Source organism: Astyanax mexicanus, chromosome 10 (assembly GCF_023375975.1).
Source record: "Astyanax mexicanus isolate ESR-SI-001 chromosome 10, AstMex3_surface, whole genome shotgun sequence".
NCBI classification, from domain to species: domain Eukaryota; kingdom Metazoa; phylum Chordata; class Actinopteri; order Characiformes; family Acestrorhamphidae; genus Astyanax; species Astyanax mexicanus.
This window is the reverse complement of record NC_064417.1, coordinates 3,694,401-3,714,065: the sequence shown is the minus strand read 5'-3', so window position 1 is coordinate 3,714,065 and position 19,665 is coordinate 3,694,401. Positions and strand designations below refer to the sequence as shown.

Genomic DNA, 19,665 nt, shown 5'->3' with positions numbered 1-19,665 from the left:
TAGGTGAACTGACTGAAATAAACTTAGACAACAGTCGGATGTCCTTTGTTATCTTGACAGTAAATTGTCAACACAGGCGCACAGCGTTGGACATGTCTAGGTAGCTGCACCTCTGAAATAGCAATTCGTCAAAGATGGCGCTAAAATGGGGCCTATTATGTTTCTGTTGCTAACAATCAAATAAATCTACAATTTAAGAAATGTAAGCTATTATCTCATGAATCTATTCCTTTATTAACAGTGGTCAGATCAACAAAAAATAAACAGTCGTTTAATCCGGACTCTTCCTTCTAAATATGTTCAAAATAACAAAATAAAATAACTGTTCCATAAAATCTGTATAGGTGCTACCAGTTTAATGCTATTTTGTGTACATTTTTTGTTATAAGTGACGCAACACTTATACAAGAACAGATTTATAATAACTTTGATTAGAATTTCAGGTTATATAAAAAAATACCCTAATTCCAAATAGTAATGTTCATTCAGACCTATAGATACAAATATATACACACCTTGGTAACTGTTCAACAAATAAACAATAGAAAATGACATGAATCTATTGATGCTTTGAACCTTGTATATTTAACTTTTTTGATATTTTTATGTTGTTGGAAATATAAATCGTGAAATTTGCCTTTGTTGGACTGAGTAAGTTTAAAAGTAAATAAAAAAAAGATTTAAAAAGTACAAAATTAAAAGGTACAATTAATTACAAAATGTTTAAAAGTCAACTAAAAAAGAATTAAGAAGTAATAAAGAAGAACAAAAAATACATTTAAAAGAATAAGAAGTACAGAATAAAGAACTATACAAAGTAAAAAAAGTCTTAAGAAGTACATAATTGAGTACAAAAAGTCAGCTAAGGATGAGAACTACAAAATAACGAACTACAAGAAGTACAAAAAGTAGCACAAAAAAATAAAAAGTAAAGAATTAAGAAACACAAAAAGACAATAAAAAATAAGAAGCACAAAACTGAGAAGTACAAAAAATAAAGAAGACAAAAAGTCAACTTAAAAGAATTAAGAAGTATAAAATTAAGTAGTCAATTAAAAAAAGACCCTCAGGGCTCCTGCTGCTGCTGTTGTTACTGGTTGGCGCATGCGCAGTCGTGTACAGTCTGCCATCGCTTCACAATAACACTATTTTTTGGCTCGGCGGAGGTTTGGAGGTGATTTAGGAAGCCGGTAAAAAGGAATTGGCGGCGAAGCTTCAGAAACCGAGGCGAGAGCATGTCTGAGGAGCAGGAGATCATGTGCAAGTTAGAGAATATCCTGGAGATCAGGTACAGTGTTTTTACTCAGCGCTCAGTCAGTCAGAAGCAGCTGGAGGGTTAGATTAGCTTATTAGCTCCGCTCAATAAATAACCCAGGTCCAGAAAGCAAAAATCCATCCCAGGATTTCGCACTGTGAGCTGAGCTGCAGCAAAGCCGCCCGGGCTGTTGGTACAAAACCCTGGAATGGATTATTACTTTCTGGATCTGGGTTATTTCTTTACCGAACAAAGGAGCATTAGCATCATCCTCAGCAGCAGCTGTTCACCTGAACTCAGTGTCACAACAGCGGCATACTGATACAGGATCAGTGATTAGAGCCACACTGCTTAAAACACTGGCTTTAGGTTAATTTAGACAGATTACTCCACTTAAACCCACTCTTTAACACAAAACTAAATCATATTCGCTACACTAAAACAGTTAATATATGTGTAAACATTACAAAATCACTGCCTGTACTGGAACAAAAGGACGGTTACATTATGACAACCTGTTATTTTTGTCTCTTAAACGTAAAAATTCTCCAAATGTCCTAAAATGCAGTACTAGTCAAAAGTTTTTTATTTTCATTCAATGTGTGTTTTTTTTTTTTTACATTGTAAATGTAATATTGGACTCAATAAATATGTACAGGATCATATGTGTAATTAACGCAAATACTTTTTACAAGAATAAACTTTGATTTCATATATTAGATAAAAAAAAATATTTAATGGTAGCTAATAATAACAACAACATTATCCATATCTAAAAAAAAAAGAATTGTTAATATTGAAGACATTTATACTTGGATATGTACAGTTAAAATATTTATGCACGGATACACTACAAAGTGTTAAAAATAAAAAATAATATGTTTCATACTTTGGATTCTTCCAAGTACATTTATCTTTGATTTATAATTGTCTTCATGAGGGAGTCATCTGGAATAGTTTTCTCAGCATCTTGAAGGAGTTCCTGGAGGGGCTGAATAATAGTTGCTGATGTAGAAAAAAAAAAAAACAGAAATTAAGAAAAACGTTGAATGAAAAGGTGTCCAGATTTTTTACTAGTACTGTATAATGGGTTTTAATTGTCAGATAATATATAATAGAACAGAATTGGGATTTTGTCAAAAGGTAGCTTAGTCTTATGTGACTATGTGTCTTTTTAAATAAAGGTGTGTGTTTGCTGGGAACCAGAATACAGAAAACACTAGATAAAACTATTACCACACATTATATAATTACAACTAACATAAATTGACCAAACATAAAGAAATCAAATCCATGTATGAATATTTATAACATCTACAGCATTATTGTTCTGCATGGAAATGGAATAATAATAATAATAATAATAATAATAATAATAATAATAATAATTAGATAATGATAATAGATAATGTATAATGGAAAATAATTGGGTTCATATGACTTAGTGTTAATGTTAGCCAGCTACATAATGATAAGGTTGTGGCATTCTTTTTTTTATATAAAACTTAAATACAATGTTGTAGCAACGTAGTAAGAAAGTAGTCATCATTATGACAGGAATGTTTGTTTGCTGGGGACCAGCTGGCAGATAGTACTGGATAACACTATAGCTGCACATTCTGTCATTACATTAACAACCATAAATCTAACGAAAAAAATAATATGTGTGTATTTAGAACATGCATGATATAAACTATTTTATTTTCTGTATAATATTAACAATATAGGATAGCACATTATTTTGCAGTTATCTATACAATGTTTATATGTTTGTTTGTTGATAATCTATCTCTACATATCTCTTTGTTTTCTTCGCATTATTTAAGGTCTAAAATCTCTGCATCTTTTTTGTTATTTCAGCAGTTTCTCATTTTCTGCAAATAAATGCTCTAAATGACAATATTTTTATTTGAAATTTAGGAGAAATGTTATCTGTAGTTTATAGAATAAAACAACAATGTTCATTTTACTCAAACATAAACCTATAAATAGCAAAATCAGAGAAACTGATTCAGAAACTGAAGTGGTCTCTTAATTTTTTCCAGAGTTGTATATTTTAGTAGGAGACTGAGGTCATTTGGAGTTCAGGAGCTCTTTTTTCTGGAGCGCTCTGCCGGGGTAGCAGCATTTCGACTGCCAAAAGTATGAAATATGACAAACTCATTAAGAGAGCCAGCAGCTCTGTCCTGGGAAGTCCCCTAGACCCAATGCAGGTGATGGGAGAAAGAAAGATGTTGTGATCCATACTGAAGAATGACTCTCTTGGGCTGTAGTGAAACATGATAGTCCACCTGCGTTCATGGCTAATGGCTATTTTTGCACCAGTAAAGGAGCACTAAACACCCTAATTTTAGCTGATGCCACCCTCAGCTCGAATTTGAAAAAGGCTAAAAAAATGTTAGGAGTGGTTTGGGAGGGGCTCCTGGTGATGTATGGGTTTAGAGGGAGGGCAGTGGGGAGAGCTGATTGGCTGAGCTGCAGCAGCAGTGTGTCTCTGATAGCGGTGAGAAACAGATGGTTGGACGTCAGCAGGGGGGCGGTATTATTAAATGATGATCTGCATATTGTGAGGTGTCTGAAGTGTGGAGCTTTGTAAGTCTGTTGGAAGCATCGGCTAAAAGCTAAATTTGTATTTGTCAGTATGTAAAGTACATACAGCTCTGGAAAAAAAATAAGAGACCACTTCATTTTCTGAATCAGTTTCTCTGATTTTGCTATTTATAGGTTTATATTTGAGTAAAATGAACATTGTTGTTTTATTCTATAAACTACAGACAACATTTCTCCCAAATTCCAAATATAAATATTGTAATTAGAGCATTTATTTGCAGAAAATGAGAAATGGCTGAAATAACAAAAAAGATGCAGAGCTTTCAGACCTCAAATAATGCAAAGAAAACAAGTTCATATTCATAAAGTTTTAAAAGTTCAGAAATCAATATTTGGTATAATAAACCTGGGTTTTAAATCACAGTTTTCATGCCTCTTGGCATCATGTTCTCCTTCACCAGTCTTACACACTGCTTTCGGATAACTTTATGCAACTCCTTTCAATTTGGTAAAATCAAAGAAACTCATAAATTGTAAGAGTATTTTACCAGAGCTGTATACATACAGTCCAGTACTGTACAAAAACGTATTCATTGCATTTAAATATATTATTTATTGCACATTTTGCACTGTGTTCTGTAATGTTCCTTGCACTACTAGTAGATGCAAGCTTAGTTTCATTGCCTCGTTCTTATACTTAACAATTAAAAACTTCAGTTTGTCCGTCTGCATGTCCATCACTTCACATCACATTACAGTGTCACTAGTTACGTTAGTTTCCATGTAATATCTGACCACCATGTTTAAACCTTTGCTTTAGGAACAAAACTCTTCAGATGCAGAAGATCAAGTCTCGTCTGAAGAGCGAGTTCGAAGCCTTGGAGTGCGAGGAGAAACACCTCAGGGAGTACAAGCAAGAAATGGACCTGCTCCTGCAGGAGAAGATGGCACATGTGGAGGAGCTGCGGCTCATTCACGCTGACATCAATGTGGTGGGTGTCCAGATTTAGTAGTTCTCAGCTTATTTCAGCCTTTTTTTAGATGGGAACATTTTTCAGTAAGGCCTGCCTCTCGATTTTTTTTATGAGCTGTGATGATGTGTAGGCTTCAGGCCGCTGTGCTAAATCACAGAGGTGTTCTGCAGTTTTGGAATTTGGCTGAAGTTGCTTGTGCACTTCAATCACTCAGCATTAGGGGTCTGGTTTTCATACTGACAAGCACCAGAGTAAACTTTTAATTATCTTGGAAAACAATGAAATGTACATGTGTTTTAAGAGAAGAAAATGATTGGTCCATATTGCCTGAAACTGAGGTAAAATGAGCCTTCTTGTGGCGGTAACAGAACATGAATAATTGGTAATGATAGAAAGGTGAATTATGCAGCTAAGAGCTGCTTCAGGTTTCCCAAAACTGTTTTCCATGCAGTGCACATTTTAGTGTTTCCTCATAAACTAACAATTTGCACAAATTTACGAGGGAGAAAAAGTGTAAAATGTGCAGTTCTTTCGAACCAGCATTGGGAAGAAATGCATGTAGTCCACAATGACTGATATATTTTCTGAAGAGTGTCCAAGTATGGATTTTGCATTTGAAAATGTCTACAATAGTAGACACAGAAAATGTACAGCTCTGGAACAAATTAAGAGACCACTTCAGTTTTTGAGTCAGAGTTACTCTAATTTTCCTATTTATAGGTATATGTTTGAGTAAAACGAACATTTTTGTTTTATTCTATAAACTACGGACAATTTTTCCAAAAAAGCTTTCAGACCTCAAATAATGCAAAGAAAACATATTTCATAGTTCATATTCATTCAGTTTTCATGCATCTTGGCGTCATGTTCTCCTCCACCAGTCTTACACACTGCTTTTGGATAACTTTATGCCTGCAGTCCTGTGCAAAAATTCAAGCAGTTCAGCTTGGTGTGATGGCTTGTGAGCATCCATGTTCCTCTTATTTTTGTGGTCTCTTATTTTTTTTTCCAGAGCTGTTTATTTGTGTGACGATAACTGTGCCAAATAATACTTAGCTGCACTTCTTTTCACTGCTGACAAAAGTGTTTTTGACAGTAGAAAAAATGGTGAACAACATTTGGAACTGTATTTTTGGCAGGATTAAACTTTCACTTAAAGTGAAATGTTTCTCCTATTTCACATGGACTAATTTAGTTTTTGAACCTGTCTAAAGATTATGAATATAACAAAAACCTCATACATTGTGGATTCCAGCTTTGTGAAGCCTGACTCCATCATGCAGGTCTTGAAAAGAAATTAAATGAGGCTGTAAGTGGCCTCTATATATACAGATAGTTGGACGATAGTTTCTTGGAATGTTTGATGTTTGGATATATGCTAAAATTAACCTTCATCATCCAGACAGCCAGTCTTGACACGATAGCTGAAATGAGCCCACATGTGCTATGCTCATAATACAATTGGGAACGCTGCCTAAATTGATGTGTGGGTGCTGTTTATTTAAGTGAAGCTATCTTAATTTTTCTGACCACAAGATGGAGAGCACCATCAAACAGTCCGAAAATGATCTGAACAAGCTGTTGGAGACCACACGCCGCCTGCATGACGAATACAAGCCCCTGAAGGAACACGTGGACGCTCTGAGGATGACTCTCGGGCTAAACCGGCTGCCCAACCTTAATGAAGAGGAGGAGAGGCTCTCGTTAGAGTGAGTTGTTTGTCAAACTGAATGAGCCGTTTTTCAAACTCAATCATGTGTCTTTATACTGCGGAGCCAAAGTCAACCCTGCTGCATGTGTTTTAGATAGAAAGGACCTCAAGCATGCAGTTTGCTTTTGTTTTCCTCTCCAGTTACTTCGAAAAACAGAAGGCCGAATGGCAGAAAGAGCCGCATGAGCCCATCATTCCAGAGTCCTTAGCGGCAGCTGCAGCCGCTGCTCAGCAGCTTCAGGTTGCGAGGAAACAAGATTCCCGGCAGCCAGCCACCTTCAGACAGCAGCCTCCACCCATGAAGGTCAGGATTTTAACACAGGGCTTGTCATTATCGATTTATATTATTTACTAGTAATCTACACCATATTTTGTTCAAACAATACAACTAGACAGTGATGATACATAGCCTTGAAATCATATACTACATTCTTCTTATTATAATGAAATTAAATGCTCAGGTAAGTATAATTATTATTGTTTGCAGTAAAATAATGTTTTATGTTGCTGTCTGCAGGCATGTCTGTCCTGTCACCAGCAAATACACCGCAATGCGCCCATCTGTCCTCTCTGTAAGGCGAAGAGCCGTTCCAGGAACCCAAAGAAACCAAAGAGGAAGCCTGATGAATGAACATAACGGGATTTTCCATTCGTAACCACAAGAGTGTGTTTAGAGCCTCTTTGCATTTAACGTAAACAGTGGTGTACCCGAATCATTTCTGTGCTGTGCTTTAGTAAATGTACTTGATTTGAATTTGATATCAAACTTGATATAACTTTGAATAAGCTCATCAATGCAATAACTAATAATATTTTCTAGGTTTACATCTTCACATTCATGCTTAAGTTGTCAAAATTGCTAATCATTAAGGGAAATACAGTTTTGTACTGTAATTATATAGACAACACACAGACACAGACATCATCAGTATGCATAACTCTCATAACTCGTCATCAGACTCATCTGGCATATCTAACATAAATAAAGGGGTGTGCAGCCGCACGCTTATTCTAATAAATCAAAGTAGGAGTTTATAACTTGAATAATGATGATGATTATGCTAATGTTTTGTTTTTTTTTTGTCCCCAGTGCATGTTGGCTTAGTATTTTAGTAATTATCTATTACGTGACTTGTGTTTTTTTTTTTTTATAAACTATCGTAATCGTAACTCTACTAAAAGCTTTCTAAGCTTTACCGTAAAGTGTTAAATGTATTTTTTAATCTCCTTTTTTAAATGTTTTGTCATGTGATGTACAGTGCGCTTTAATTGACAAACTAGTTTGTTGAATAAAAAAAAAATGAAATGTCAGTAGCGATACAAATTAATCTCTCATTTATTATTATTGTTGTGTGATGTCTGTCTTTCAGTTGTGAGCAGTCTCTTCCAGATTTCACAAGGGTCGTCTGATGGTTTAGGCATATCTTTCAGCATTTCCCCAAGCAAGCAAACCGTGTCCTGAAACACACAGATTGAACAAAGATTACTGAGGTGCTCCAGAATCCAAACAACTCAAATTTGACCACGTTCCTGCTTGCTTACCTTATTGTAGAGATGTAAATCCATTTTCTCCTGCAGTAGTTGAGCCTGAAGTTGATTCCTCTTCTTCCTGATAAAAAAGTTCATGGCCAAGTCAGCCTGTTTAGCCAGACAGGCTCTGCAGCGAGAGGGTTCGTGGAAGTCCTGCTCAGCCCCCTATTGATCAATTTCACATTAATAATACAATAAAAAAAGCTTGTACAGTAATAACAGTATCATACTGAACAGCACTAAAGCTTCAATAATGCCAGTTGTGGATTTATTGCTTAAAAAAAACAAAAAAAACAAGAGAGAGAGCTTGTGCATTACACTGAAAAAAAGAAACATATTCACTATTTACTACTAACCCTACTATTTTCACCATTAAACATGCCATTATTTATTGTAGTTTGTCTTAGTGTAATAGCAATGTTAACAGGAAGATGTTTAATTCACAAGCATTGCAAATGGATTAAATTAGAGGTTACTTACCCTTCTCATCTCCTCTCTAAAAGTATTTAGCCTTAATGTGCCTATAAACCGCACAGGCACCATTTGATCCCTAATGGGCTCTACAGGTTCCATGAAAGTACATCTTCTCTGGTGCTCTTCAGTACATTTATGTGAACCTCTTTGTTGCTCTATATGTTGAATTCGCTTCTTACAGTAGGTCCTTAAAGCAACTGCTTCATTCACTTGCTGTTTTCTTGTAGCTGAAAAATAAGGGGGATGTTTTCTCTCAATATTGCATCATTTTCTGTACAATACTGTCACTCAGTGGTAGTAGAAAACACTGAACATTCCTGAAGAGCAAAAACAGAGAAACTGCAGCTGTACAATTTTTGTTTATTTGACTGTTATCATAGTTAATTTTCACACTGTTTATTCACAGTTCTACATAAAATATGATCAGACCTGTGTCTTAAGATACTGTTAAAAGTTGCTTGTTTAAAGGAGCAGACAAATATCTTAAGACTGTGAATGAGTGGATTAACATCAGTACCACACTGCATTGCAGTAAAGTCACAATAATGTGGCCAAGCAAGAAATGTGCTCAGCAGTCTAGTTGCCAAATATCCGGACCGTATTAAAAGCTTGAGGCGTTCATTTAGTAAATGAGTGGGGGGTGGGGTGCAAAGTATGAAATTCAAGTAGATATTTGACTTTTAGTAAACGTAAATAACTATTAATGTACAGTAACAGTCAAAAGTTTTATATACTAAAATCTATATGATCACATTTTTTGATATTGTTAATGATTACACTATATATATATATATATATATATATATATATATATATATATATATATATATATATATATATATAACAAAATAACAAATAATACAAAAAATACAAATAACAAATAATGCTAAGGAAACAAGTTTGTATTCATAAAATTTTCAGAATTTAATATTTGGTGGAATAACCCTGGTTTATAATCATAGTTTTCATGCGTCTTGGCATGTCCGCCTCCACCAGTCTTACACACTGCTTTTGGATAAAAAAAAAAAAAACGGTTCAAAAATGTAAGCAGTTCAGCTTGGTTTGATGGCTTGTGATCATCCATCTTCCTCTTGATTATATTCCAGAGTGTGTGTGTGTGTGTGTGTGTGTAAAACATATAGCAAATAAAAATGATGAGTTTCTTTGATTTGACCAAATCTCTGGATTATAATCAAGAGGAAGATGGATGATCACAAGCCATCAAACCAAACTGAACTGCTTAAATGTTTTGAACCGTTTTTTTTTTTTTTTTTTTTTATCCAAAAGCAGTGTGTAAGACTGGTGGAGGCGGACATGCCAAGACGCATGAAAACTATGATTAAAAACCAGGGTTATTCCACCAAATATTGAATTCTGAAAATTTTATGAATACGAACTTGTTTCCTTAGCATTATTTGTTATTTGTATTTTTTGTTATTTCAGACATTTCAAATTTTTCGCAAATAAATGCTCTAAATGACAAATATTTTATTTTTTATAATGATAAGGAGACTCACCTGTCATGCTTTCTTATCCACGGCTCTCACTAGCCTTAAACACAACTAGCTAGAGTTTTAAACACAGTAATCTCGCTTAAACGGAGCAAATATGCTTATAAATAATTAGTTAAATAGCTAAATGAGTTTGCTAACTAGTTAGCCTAGTAACACAGCTACAGCTAAGCTAGTTTGCTAACGAGCTAAAGTTAACTAATCCAAACGTTACAGTGGAGACTTTCTGAGGCGTTAATGTTAACGATAACTCCGCACTGTACTTTCTGTTAGATGAGCTAATCTAAACGCTAATGCTTAACCAAATAAAACAGCTAATAAAATAGTTATTAAACTTTAAAATTTAACAGAATATCTAAACAACGTAAACGCATTGTTTACACGCTCTTCTCCTCCTATACCCCGCTCTGAACAGGTTAAATAAATATCTGCCCTCTGCCGGCAGGGAGTGACACTGCATGCGCAGTGGCTTTAAATCATCTAAAAAAAAATCTAAATATCTTTTTCTTATGCACTTCTTCTTTCTTTTTTTTCTTCTTTTCTTTTTACATTATAAATTAAATTTTAAAAACACATGCAGAATTATTTTGTAATATTTGGCATATTCCACAGAATTGGTGCCATTTCCGGTCCCAGAAGTGTAAAAAGTAAAAAGTGTGCACACAAAATAACTTTAATATACATTTTAGTATTAGGCATAGTGTCTTAATCTTAACTTAATTGCAAAAGTAAGATGTAATTAAAGATGTAATTAAACAAAGATGTAATTAAAATAAAAACTACTTAGAATACTGAAAAAATAGCATTTGTTACCTGACCCCACTCTCTAACTATAAACTTTACAATAAGCAATCATTTTTAAAAGTATTGTTTTCCAAATCCAATCTATGCTTTAAAAATATTTTTTCATAATAAATCCATAATATTTAAGTTAAAATACACATTCTTGTTATGTTCTTGGGTTTCACTCAGTCCTGTTACCATAACACATTACCCTGAACATCTGAAACAACTGGAACATTTTACAAATCGCTTTTACAACAGGAAGTGACATCAGCTGGTTCTTCTGAAGATCATGGGAAGACCAAAATTAAGTTTGGAATTTGTGTTTTTCTGAATACTTGACCTTATCGTAATGATGACTGAGGAGCTCAATCTCAACACTCACTCCTGTTACCTAAATTAATTCTTATATCTTATTGGTTTATTTTTAAAATACAAGTTTTAGGAAAATCACTAGAATGTTTTTAGTGTCCTCATGCTATTAGCATAGCTGCCATTTAGCTATTTTTCATATTTTTACTAATCCTTTGCTAAAAACTCAGTCCTCTTACTTTAATTTGTGTTACTCAAGACATAAAAAGTTTTAGGAAATGAGTGCTAGTAACAGGATTTTTTTTTTTTGTAAAAATATTAATTATTTGAACATGCAGTCAACCATTTATTTATAAAAAAGAAAAAAAGAGAAAATCAAATAAATGAGTGGACTTGCTTTTAAACATGCTTTTTATATTTGACATGGATTTGTGACCATCTTCGGCTTAGAAACAATGTAGTGTATATATATTTTTTTACAATATACTTTTGTATAAGTGTATTAAAAATAATGTTTAAAAACACATACTACTTAAATTTACTTACATTTCTAGACACTGAAAAGCACAAACACTCAAAAGCACAACACAATGCTTTTATGTTGTATTTAAATATAGCTTAATTACAATTGAAATATACTTAATTTGCCATAAGTTGTTCCAAAACAGTAGATTTAGTATATAATGTTATATAATATTATTTTTATATCCTGGGCCTGGGTGTGTGGGTTCATTCTATGCTCCAGGCTCTGTCTGTGAAAACTCCAGTCTCCTTCCATATTCCACCTCTTAAAACAAATGGTAGGTGACTTGATTATTTTACATAGCTCCTAGGTGTGAGTGTGTGAGTTAATGGTTAAGTGTGTGTGTGTGTGTGTGGTACTCTGGGTTGTACTGGCACCTATGTCCAATTGGTATTCCTGCCTTGTGTCCTGCAATTCCATCCAGGAAGGCTTGAGACACACCGCGTCCCTGACCAGGAAGCAGCAGATAACGAGACGGACGAGTGAATGAATAAGTGAATGAATAGAAATTGTGTACATTTGAATCAGGGGAATTTAAATGCATTACATTTATTACATGATGGTCATGACCTCTGAGAATACCCTCTATTTTATATTGGAGAGTAATTGGATTTTAAAGAATATGCTATTTTATAGGACGTTTTTCTTTTTAAAGCAAAAGTCAAAGACTTTCTCAAACAATCAAGATAGAGGACAGAAGAGGGGGGACAGTGACTGAATGGCATGCATTCCTGCTGAGGGAGGGAAAGAGATGGGGGGGTTAAAAAAAAAAGGGGAAAGGCATCTGTCTCTCGCCATGAGGTGTGGAGGCACATTAACAGCTGATTGTCATCTACTGATCCTGAGAGTGGGACAGCTGCAGACTTTAGTTAGATGGCAGGCAGAGGAGTGTGTCTGCTGTCATGGTAGGGGTGGACAATTTTAATGAAAATTGGCATTTAATAAAAGTTGTTGGTGTGGCAAAGTGGATAACACCACTACCTGCCACCATGAGCTATCACATAATGTGGGAGACTGGGGTTCAATTCCACGTCTGGGTGACTGACTGCTGTGCTGCACCAGTTAGATTCCTTGGGAAAGACTCCTAACTCTACATTGGCACACTTCTGTAATAGGATTAACTTTGTTAATCACTCTGGAAAAGAGCGTCAGCTAAATGCCATAAATGTAAAAAAAAAAAAATCTATAAAAAATAATAAAACGAGGTTGGGTAACTGTTGGAGACATTTGGAATTTGCTAATAGTGACCTTGTTCTGATTCAGAGATACATTTTGAATTTTTTTAATTACCATAATATTTTATTAAATACAGAGACAATTTGAGAAATATTAAAGTAAAATTATATTATTCAATTATATTATATTAAATTATATTATTATATTGTTAAAGATTACTTTCTTAAAGGAACACTTATCCAATGAAGACAGGGTGGACAGGAAATTCATGAACACGCTTAAATAGCTTGATATTATTCATCATGACAGGGTGGATAGCTTAAGATTAACTTTACCTCAGCTAAGTACTGAGACAATTTGAAACATATTTTTTTTATATATATTTATATATTTTTATCAAATAAAGACAGAGGAGACAGAAAAATCTTGGACATACTTAAATAGCTAGATATTTGTTTTTTTATGAAAATAGCTAAATAAACCATAGAAATGCCTAAATTATTAAAAATATATATATTTTCAAGCTTACATTTATTTAAAAAAAAAAATTAAACTTATTCAGGCGACACCCTGAACATCAAAGAAAACTTAATATATATATAAAAAAAATATATATATGTGCATACAAAAAGCACTTTAAAATGAAGTTAGAACTTATTTGTATGAAATTTTAACAAATATCCTATATATTGCTATTGACTCAAATAAGAACTAGATAACTAGAACCAGAGCTAGATACAATATCAAAGTAAAGACAAGCATATGTAAATATGCAGTCTCCCTCCGATCAATAACACAGAACTAAATGTGCCGTGTGTAAATGCTTACAGTGAGTTCTGAATGTTGCCAACACCAAAACCCATCATCCATGTACTCCCTCACTCAGAGTGTCACAACTCTATCACCTTTCTAATTATAACCCCCTCCAGCCGCCCTCCAAGAATGGAAGTTTAGGCAGGTCCATCTGTGCCCTAAAATTAGCCTGGCTTGGTGGCCAGGTCTCCAGGAGCTGTTTCAGACTGACACTTCACTTCAGCTTACATTTGTTTTGTCTCTCTGAAATTCCAGTATGAAGGATAAGAGTTTAGAACTAAAGGAATGCTAGGGTAGCTATCGGATTCAGGACTGCTGAAGCTGGCACTGGGATTTTCTTGTTTGGAGGTAAGTGGACCATCAATTTTTCATGTGTTCGATTTGCATTGCCGCTTTAGCTGTCCTTCGTTGGCAGTGTGATGTTTGAGGAAAGTGAAAAATAGAGAAAAAATAGCTAACTCTGTATTTGCTTTGATTAAATATAAATTTGGTGCATGTTTTTTTTTTTTTCTTTTTTTGTGTGTGTGACCTTTTGTTATAAACATAGTTAATACATTATAATACATATATAATACATATATAAACTAATATTTGATTTATGCTGATGCCTAATTTTAGGTCATTTTTGAAATAGTTTTACTTAAATCCTCAATGGCTCAAATGTTGGCCTGCATTATACATGACTTCACTGCTGTAACTTAATAGTATAGTCGTTTGACAGTAGTTAAATTATAATTTAGTGTAAACACTAAATTTAAATGCATTACATTTATTACATGGTGTTCATGACCTCTGAGAATACCTACTATTTTATATTGGAGAGTAATTGGATTTTAAAGAATATGCTACTTTATAGGATGATTTTCTATTTTAAGCTAAAGTCAATGGCTTTCTCAAACGAAAAGGCCTTCATTTCAGGTTTCCACTGCTATAAATGAATAGTATAGTAGTTTGACAGTAGTTAAATTATAGTTTAGTTCAAACACTAGAATAAATGTTTATTAATGAAGATTAAAATGATATTTTAAGTGTGACTCGCATGTTTTTGTTTATGTTAATACTTCTCTCTACTAATTAGGAGGTCTTCAAGTAGAAGTCAGATGACTTTTTACATTTACTCCTTACATTTACACACAATTATCTGAACTTTCTACTCCTTATATTTTAAAAATAGCCTCGTTATTCCTATTTCATTTCAGCTTGTTCTCATTCGATCAATAAAACCTCTATCCAGATAAATCTCTTCATCCAGATAGAGTGAATCTGATTGTGATTGGATGTAGAGAGGTATAAACATATACCATTCAACTGAAACACTAGGGAGGAGCCTAGTGCATCCCAAATTTATCAGCATTAATATTTTAATAGAACATTATAGTTACCATGTACATGTACTATGTACTTAATTTATTTTTGCTAAATCAATCCTTTCTTTTAGTAAAAACTTTACTTAATTTCTGCATACAATATTACCTAGTTACAATTACTTAATTTGTACAATATTACTCAAATAATTTATGATACATAATATATTATAATTATTGAAATTTAAATATTTTTAGTTAAAACACACATATTACACTGTCTCAACACATGCATGGCATGTAATACATTATTTATACTAGTAAACTAAAAAGAATGTATTACATGCCATCCATTTGTTGAGACAGTGAGACTGAAGGACTTCAGAAATGAAGTAAAGTTTACTAAAAGAAAGGATTGACCGAAGTTCAGTTCACTTATTTACTCTATGAAACATTTAAGTCTTGAAACCGAGTTGAAGTTACTTAAATTTAATTCAAGTTTTAAGTTGTGAAACTTTTTTAAAGTAAAATTTACGCATCCTTTTTTTCAGTGCATACTGATATCCCATGGCATTCCGTTGGTATTTTTTTTATATGGAAAAGCTTGCAATTTAGGCTACAAGGGTTCAATTTCATGCTAACAATTTTCCATTTCTCTTCTAAATTTCCACAGAAGACCAAATGGAGTTTTGAAGCTTTTGAAGTTCCTCAAAGAATGATTGTGCACCAGGCCCCCAACATGAGTTTAATGGACATTTCCAAGATCTTTTCTCTCCTCCAGCCCAAGGAGGATGAAGAAGACGGCTGCCAGCAGCTGAACCAGGCCATCGCCGATGATGACGACAAGCTCCTGGCTGAGCTTCTTGCTCAGGAGCAGTATCGGAGGTGCATCAACAGCCGCAGTGGCTGGGGTGTCCCAGGCACGCCGCTGCGTATGGCAGCTGCCCATGGTCACCTGCGCTGCTTGGAGGTGTTGCTGGCCCACAGGGCCGAGGTGGACAGCCTGGACGTCAAAGCTCAGACTCCGCTGTTCACCGCTGTTAGCGCCAAACATCTAGACTGCGTCGTTGCTCTACTCAAAGCTGGCGCTGATCCCAACGGCAGCCAGTATAACAACAGTTCCCCTGTGCTGACAGCAGCCAGAGAGGGCGATGTGGACATTCTCAAGGAGCTTCTGAGGCACGGGGCTGAGGTGGACGTCAGGGCCAAGGTGCCGGACTGGGCCTCCAATGCCACAACATGCAGAGGACCTCTGTACATGTCTGCCGTTTACGGACACCTGGACTCCTTCAAGCTGTTGCTTCTGCACGGCGCTAATCCAGACTTTAACTGCACTGATAAAAAGTTGCTGGCCAGAATCAAGCAGCCAAAGACTGTGTTAGAGATGTGCATCAGGTACGGCTGTGGAACTGAGTACATTCAGCTGCTCATAGACTTTGGCGCCAGCGTCTACCTCCCTGAGCTCATCGTAGATAAAACCACCCAGCAGAACGAGGCGGTGGTCATGCTGCTCAAAGAAAGAGGTAAGACAAAACCATTGGTTCAATCATTAATTTATTAATAAATCCTAATGTTATGTTAATTTGTCAGGAACAACAATGTTGCTCCCGGGTCAGTTTGACCTGGTGCATGTTTAATTTCTAAATCCAAAAAAATCCCTACAAGCAGTGTGAATATTTCATTACTAACTCCATTACTGATTATTTTATCAATATTTAGTGCAGTAGTGTTCCTCACCTCTAAGAAGTAAGGGTTCAATTAGGATAATTCACTTATTTTTCATAAAAAAAATCAAACTTTTTTAATGTTGCACTACTTTAATACTTTTGAAAGACCAACATATAAAACACAATAGATTTACAAAACATTAAACATAACATTCCCTTTTTTTAAGTTTTATTTTATTTTTTTTGCATGGGATTGTTGCAAATATGTGAAAATATTATATGTTAATTACACAAATTCAGGCAAGCAGAATATATTCATAATGTATTCATGCTGAATAAATACATTTAACTATTTTTCCTATATCTTTAAACTTTAAAATGGGACATTTTGACCTGTACACTCTAAGAAATATAAGTACAGATTTGTACTTAAAAGAGTACAAAGCTTGTCGCTGGGGCTGTACCTTATATTGAGGCACAAAAAAGTACCTTTCAGTGAAAGTCCTTTTTTGTACCCATGGTTTTTGTGGCAGTAAAGATTATAAAGATTATAAACATTATCATCAACTAAATATGGCTCAAAAACTTGATGATACAAAATTGTCTGGCTTTCAAATAAAAAATGTGCAATTAAAATATATATTGTTTATTAGTACAGTGATACAGAATACTGAATGTACCCTTTGGCTGCAGGTTAAATGGTACAAATTTGTACTTATTGCTGTTAGAAATGACTTTGTACTTCAGAGGGAACAAATCTGACCCTGTAAAGACCAATATTGTACCTTTGAGGGTACAATTATAAAGAGTGTACCTTCGAGTACAAAAAAGTACTCATATCGTACCTCTGTTTTTTAGAGTGTAACATAACAGGAGGGTTAATTGATTTTATTGTACAGCAAATTATTTGTACCAAATAATGAGGGATTAAACAAAGCAGAATTTTTTTAGTTTCTTAGCCAGATAATGCCAAGCTTATTCAATAGGTACGAATTTATGGAGCTCACTCATTTGTAGACACCACTTCTAATGAATGCACATATTTACCAGTCTCTGTAGTACTACTAATAGACTCTCTGGAGAAGATATCCATACAAAAATTGCATCTATGCCTAATGCCATTAGTGAGCTAGAAAGGTATAAACTTCCCAGCACCATACTTTTGGGATGAGTTGGAATTTGGGGAAGAAGTGAGGTGGTGATCATCCAACATCTGACCTCCCTGATGTTCTTATCTTGTCTGAATTCAATCAAAATCCTTATAATAATGCTGTTTTCTTTCTTTCATGCACATAGAAGAAGACTCTAATATTCTACTATAAAATCTATATAGCAAATAAATCCAATTAACTAAAATATTTAATGTATTTTTTCCATTGCATTGGAAGCCTGTGTGTAATAGTAAAAACATGTTTAAAAATGTTCTGAATCACGTTAAATTAGTACGAATTATCTGTTACTACTGCTACTGTTCTAGTGCAGTGGGTGGGGCCAAGATACTGTTTCATTGGTTTATAAACTAGTTTATTGGCTGGTTCATGGTCTATTCTGATGAACAACAGCTCTCAATTAGTGTTATCTGCAGCACAACATTTAAAAGTAAAGAAATACACCGTGTCCACTGTAATGGATGCAGGGTCTGAAAGGGTTAATGCAGCATTATAATGGCATTAAAATAGATTTTTGACGAACTCTTAAAATCGTAAATGTTCTGTGTTAAACTGATATGTGTGCTTCTTAGTTATGCTAATATTTAATCTTCACTTTTCCTCCTTCTGCTTGCAGTCTGCCCGAAAACACTGATGTCCCAGACACGACTCGCAATACGCCGCTACCTTACCATGACAGATAAATCAAGCTCGATCGATAGCCTGGATATTCCTCACATTCTAAAGAACTATTTAAAGCACATTACATGACCAGCACATTTATGATTACTATATTAAACGTTTTTTTTTTTGTATTATTTTGTACGGTTTCTGATTGTTACAATGCAATTTTACTGATAATCAAGTTTATTAAAAGTCATGACGTGTTTATTCTGTATAGCAATGTATTTATTGATTAATAAAACAATAAATTATTGAACTATTGACGGCTTGAAGCTTTTTTGTCTTTTTTGTTACTGTAGTAATTGTTTTTAAGCTGATGTATTTATATTGGGCGTGTCCAATTCCAAACACAGTTTAGGGCTTAATAATCGGTTCATTTGAGTTTTATATAACCAAATGAAAAATCTTGCATATAAAACTATTCCTCAATTTTAAGCCCTAATTCTGATATCTGTGCTTGTTTTTTCACAGATTTGTGATATTGTCTTTTTGGGTCCTTGTTGGACATAGTATTAACATTAAAGCTGAGTGTAGTGTTAAGTTAATCTCCTATTATTCATAGCCAACTAAAGCGAAATTGCTAATAAAACAGTGGTTATATTAATTGCCCTTTATATTTTTAACACCAGTTAATGTAAAATTTAGAATTAACTCTACAGAGTGTTAAAATAATGTACAACATTTAGTGATAATGTGGGTTTGGAATGATTCCTAACATTTTTATAACTGTAACAAGTAACAATGCAGCACAAAAACAATTTATAAGATTAAAAGTATTAAACTCATCCAATATATGTAGTGAAGTAAAAGTAGAAGTAGGAGTAAAAAAATACTCCAGTAGATACAGATACAGCATTTTAGTACTTAATCACAGTAGTGAAGTAAAAATAATACTCCCGTAGATACAAATACAGCATTTTAATACGTATTAAGTACAGAAGTGGAGTAACAATAATACTCCAGGAGATACAGATACAGTATTTTAGTACTTATTAAGTGCAGTAGTGAAGCAAAAATAATATTCCAGTAGATACAGATACAGCATTTTAGTATTTAATAAGTACAGTAGAAAAGTAAAAAAATAATACTCAAGCAGATACATATACAGTATTTTAGTATTTATTAAGTACAGTAGTAAAGTAAAAATAATACTCCCGTAGATACAAATACAGCATTTTAGTATTTATTAAGTACAGTAGAGAAGTAAAAATAATACTCCAGTAGATACAGATACAGCATTTTAGTATATT

The 19,665-nt window shown here is 34.1% G+C and overlaps 3 protein-coding genes across 3 annotated transcripts; 2 read left to right on the top strand and 1 right to left on the bottom strand.

The window, feature by feature from the left end:
• The first annotated feature begins 1,107 nt into the window (after window positions 1–1,107).
• LOC103036162 (zinc finger C4H2 domain-containing protein) lies at window positions 1,108–7,801 on the top strand. The gene is made up of 5 exons (XM_007228377.3): window positions 1,108–1,288; window positions 4,626–4,797; window positions 6,316–6,488; window positions 6,632–6,794; window positions 7,008–7,801. The coding sequence occupies exons 1-5, from the start codon at window positions 1,236–1,238 to the stop codon at window positions 7,119–7,121; spliced, it is 675 nt and encodes a 224-aa protein (XP_007228439.1). The 5' UTR covers window positions 1,108–1,235; the 3' UTR covers window positions 7,122–7,801.
• A 1-nt stretch (window position 7,802) lies between these two features.
• On the bottom strand, window positions 7,803–10,426 carry LOC103036762 (uncharacterized protein C8orf48). The gene is made up of 4 exons (XM_022683755.2): window positions 10,012–10,426; window positions 8,501–8,721; window positions 8,033–8,185; window positions 7,803–7,948 (listed from the first exon to the last, which is right to left on the bottom strand). The coding sequence occupies exons 1-4, from the start codon at window positions 10,016–10,018 to the stop codon at window positions 7,823–7,825; spliced, it is 507 nt and encodes a 168-aa protein (XP_022539476.2). The 5' UTR covers window positions 10,019–10,426; the 3' UTR covers window positions 7,803–7,822.
• Window positions 10,427–13,772: 3,346 nt separating this feature from the next.
• asb12b (ankyrin repeat and SOCS box-containing 12b) lies at window positions 13,773–18,678 on the top strand. The gene is made up of 3 exons (XM_007228378.4): window positions 13,773–13,960; window positions 15,590–16,439; window positions 18,369–18,678. The coding sequence occupies exons 2-3, from the start codon at window positions 15,632–15,634 to the stop codon at window positions 18,500–18,502; spliced, it is 942 nt and encodes a 313-aa protein (XP_007228440.2). The 5' UTR covers window positions 13,773–13,960; window positions 15,590–15,631; the 3' UTR covers window positions 18,503–18,678.
• The last annotated feature ends 987 nt before the right edge of the window (window positions 18,679–19,665 follow it).

What these genes read in the sequence shown, in the direction of transcription:
- LOC103036162 (XM_007228377.3), top strand. Translation starts at nt 1,236, where the DNA reads ATGTCTGAGGAGCAGGAGATCATGTGCAAGTTAGAGAATATCCTGGAG. An exon ending in TTCACGCTGACATCAATGTG is followed by an intron (nt 4,798 to 6,315) that starts GTGGGTGTCCAG and finishes TCTGACCACAAG; the next exon opens with ATGGAGAGCACCATCAAACA. An exon ending in GAGGAGAGGCTCTCGTTAGA is followed by an intron (nt 6,489 to 6,631) that starts GTGAGTTGTTTG and finishes TTTCCTCTCCAG; the next exon opens with TTACTTCGAAAAACAGAAGG.
- LOC103036762 (XM_022683755.2), bottom strand. An exon ending in TTAGAGAGGAGATGAGAAGG is followed by an intron (nt 8,186 to 8,500) that starts GTAAGTAACCTC and finishes ATTGATCAATAG; the next exon opens with GGGGCTGAGCAGGACTTCCA. An exon ending in ATTTACATCTCTACAATAAG is followed by an intron (nt 7,949 to 8,032) that starts GTAAGCAAGCAG and finishes TGTGTGTTTCAG; the next exon opens with GACACGGTTTGCTTGCTTGG.
- asb12b (XM_007228378.4), top strand. Translation starts at nt 15,632, where the DNA reads ATGATTGTGCACCAGGCCCCCAACATGAGTTTAATGGACATTTCCAAG. An exon ending in CATGCTGCTCAAAGAAAGAG is followed by an intron (nt 16,440 to 18,368) that starts GTAAGACAAAAC and finishes TTCTGCTTGCAG; the next exon opens with TCTGCCCGAAAACACTGATG.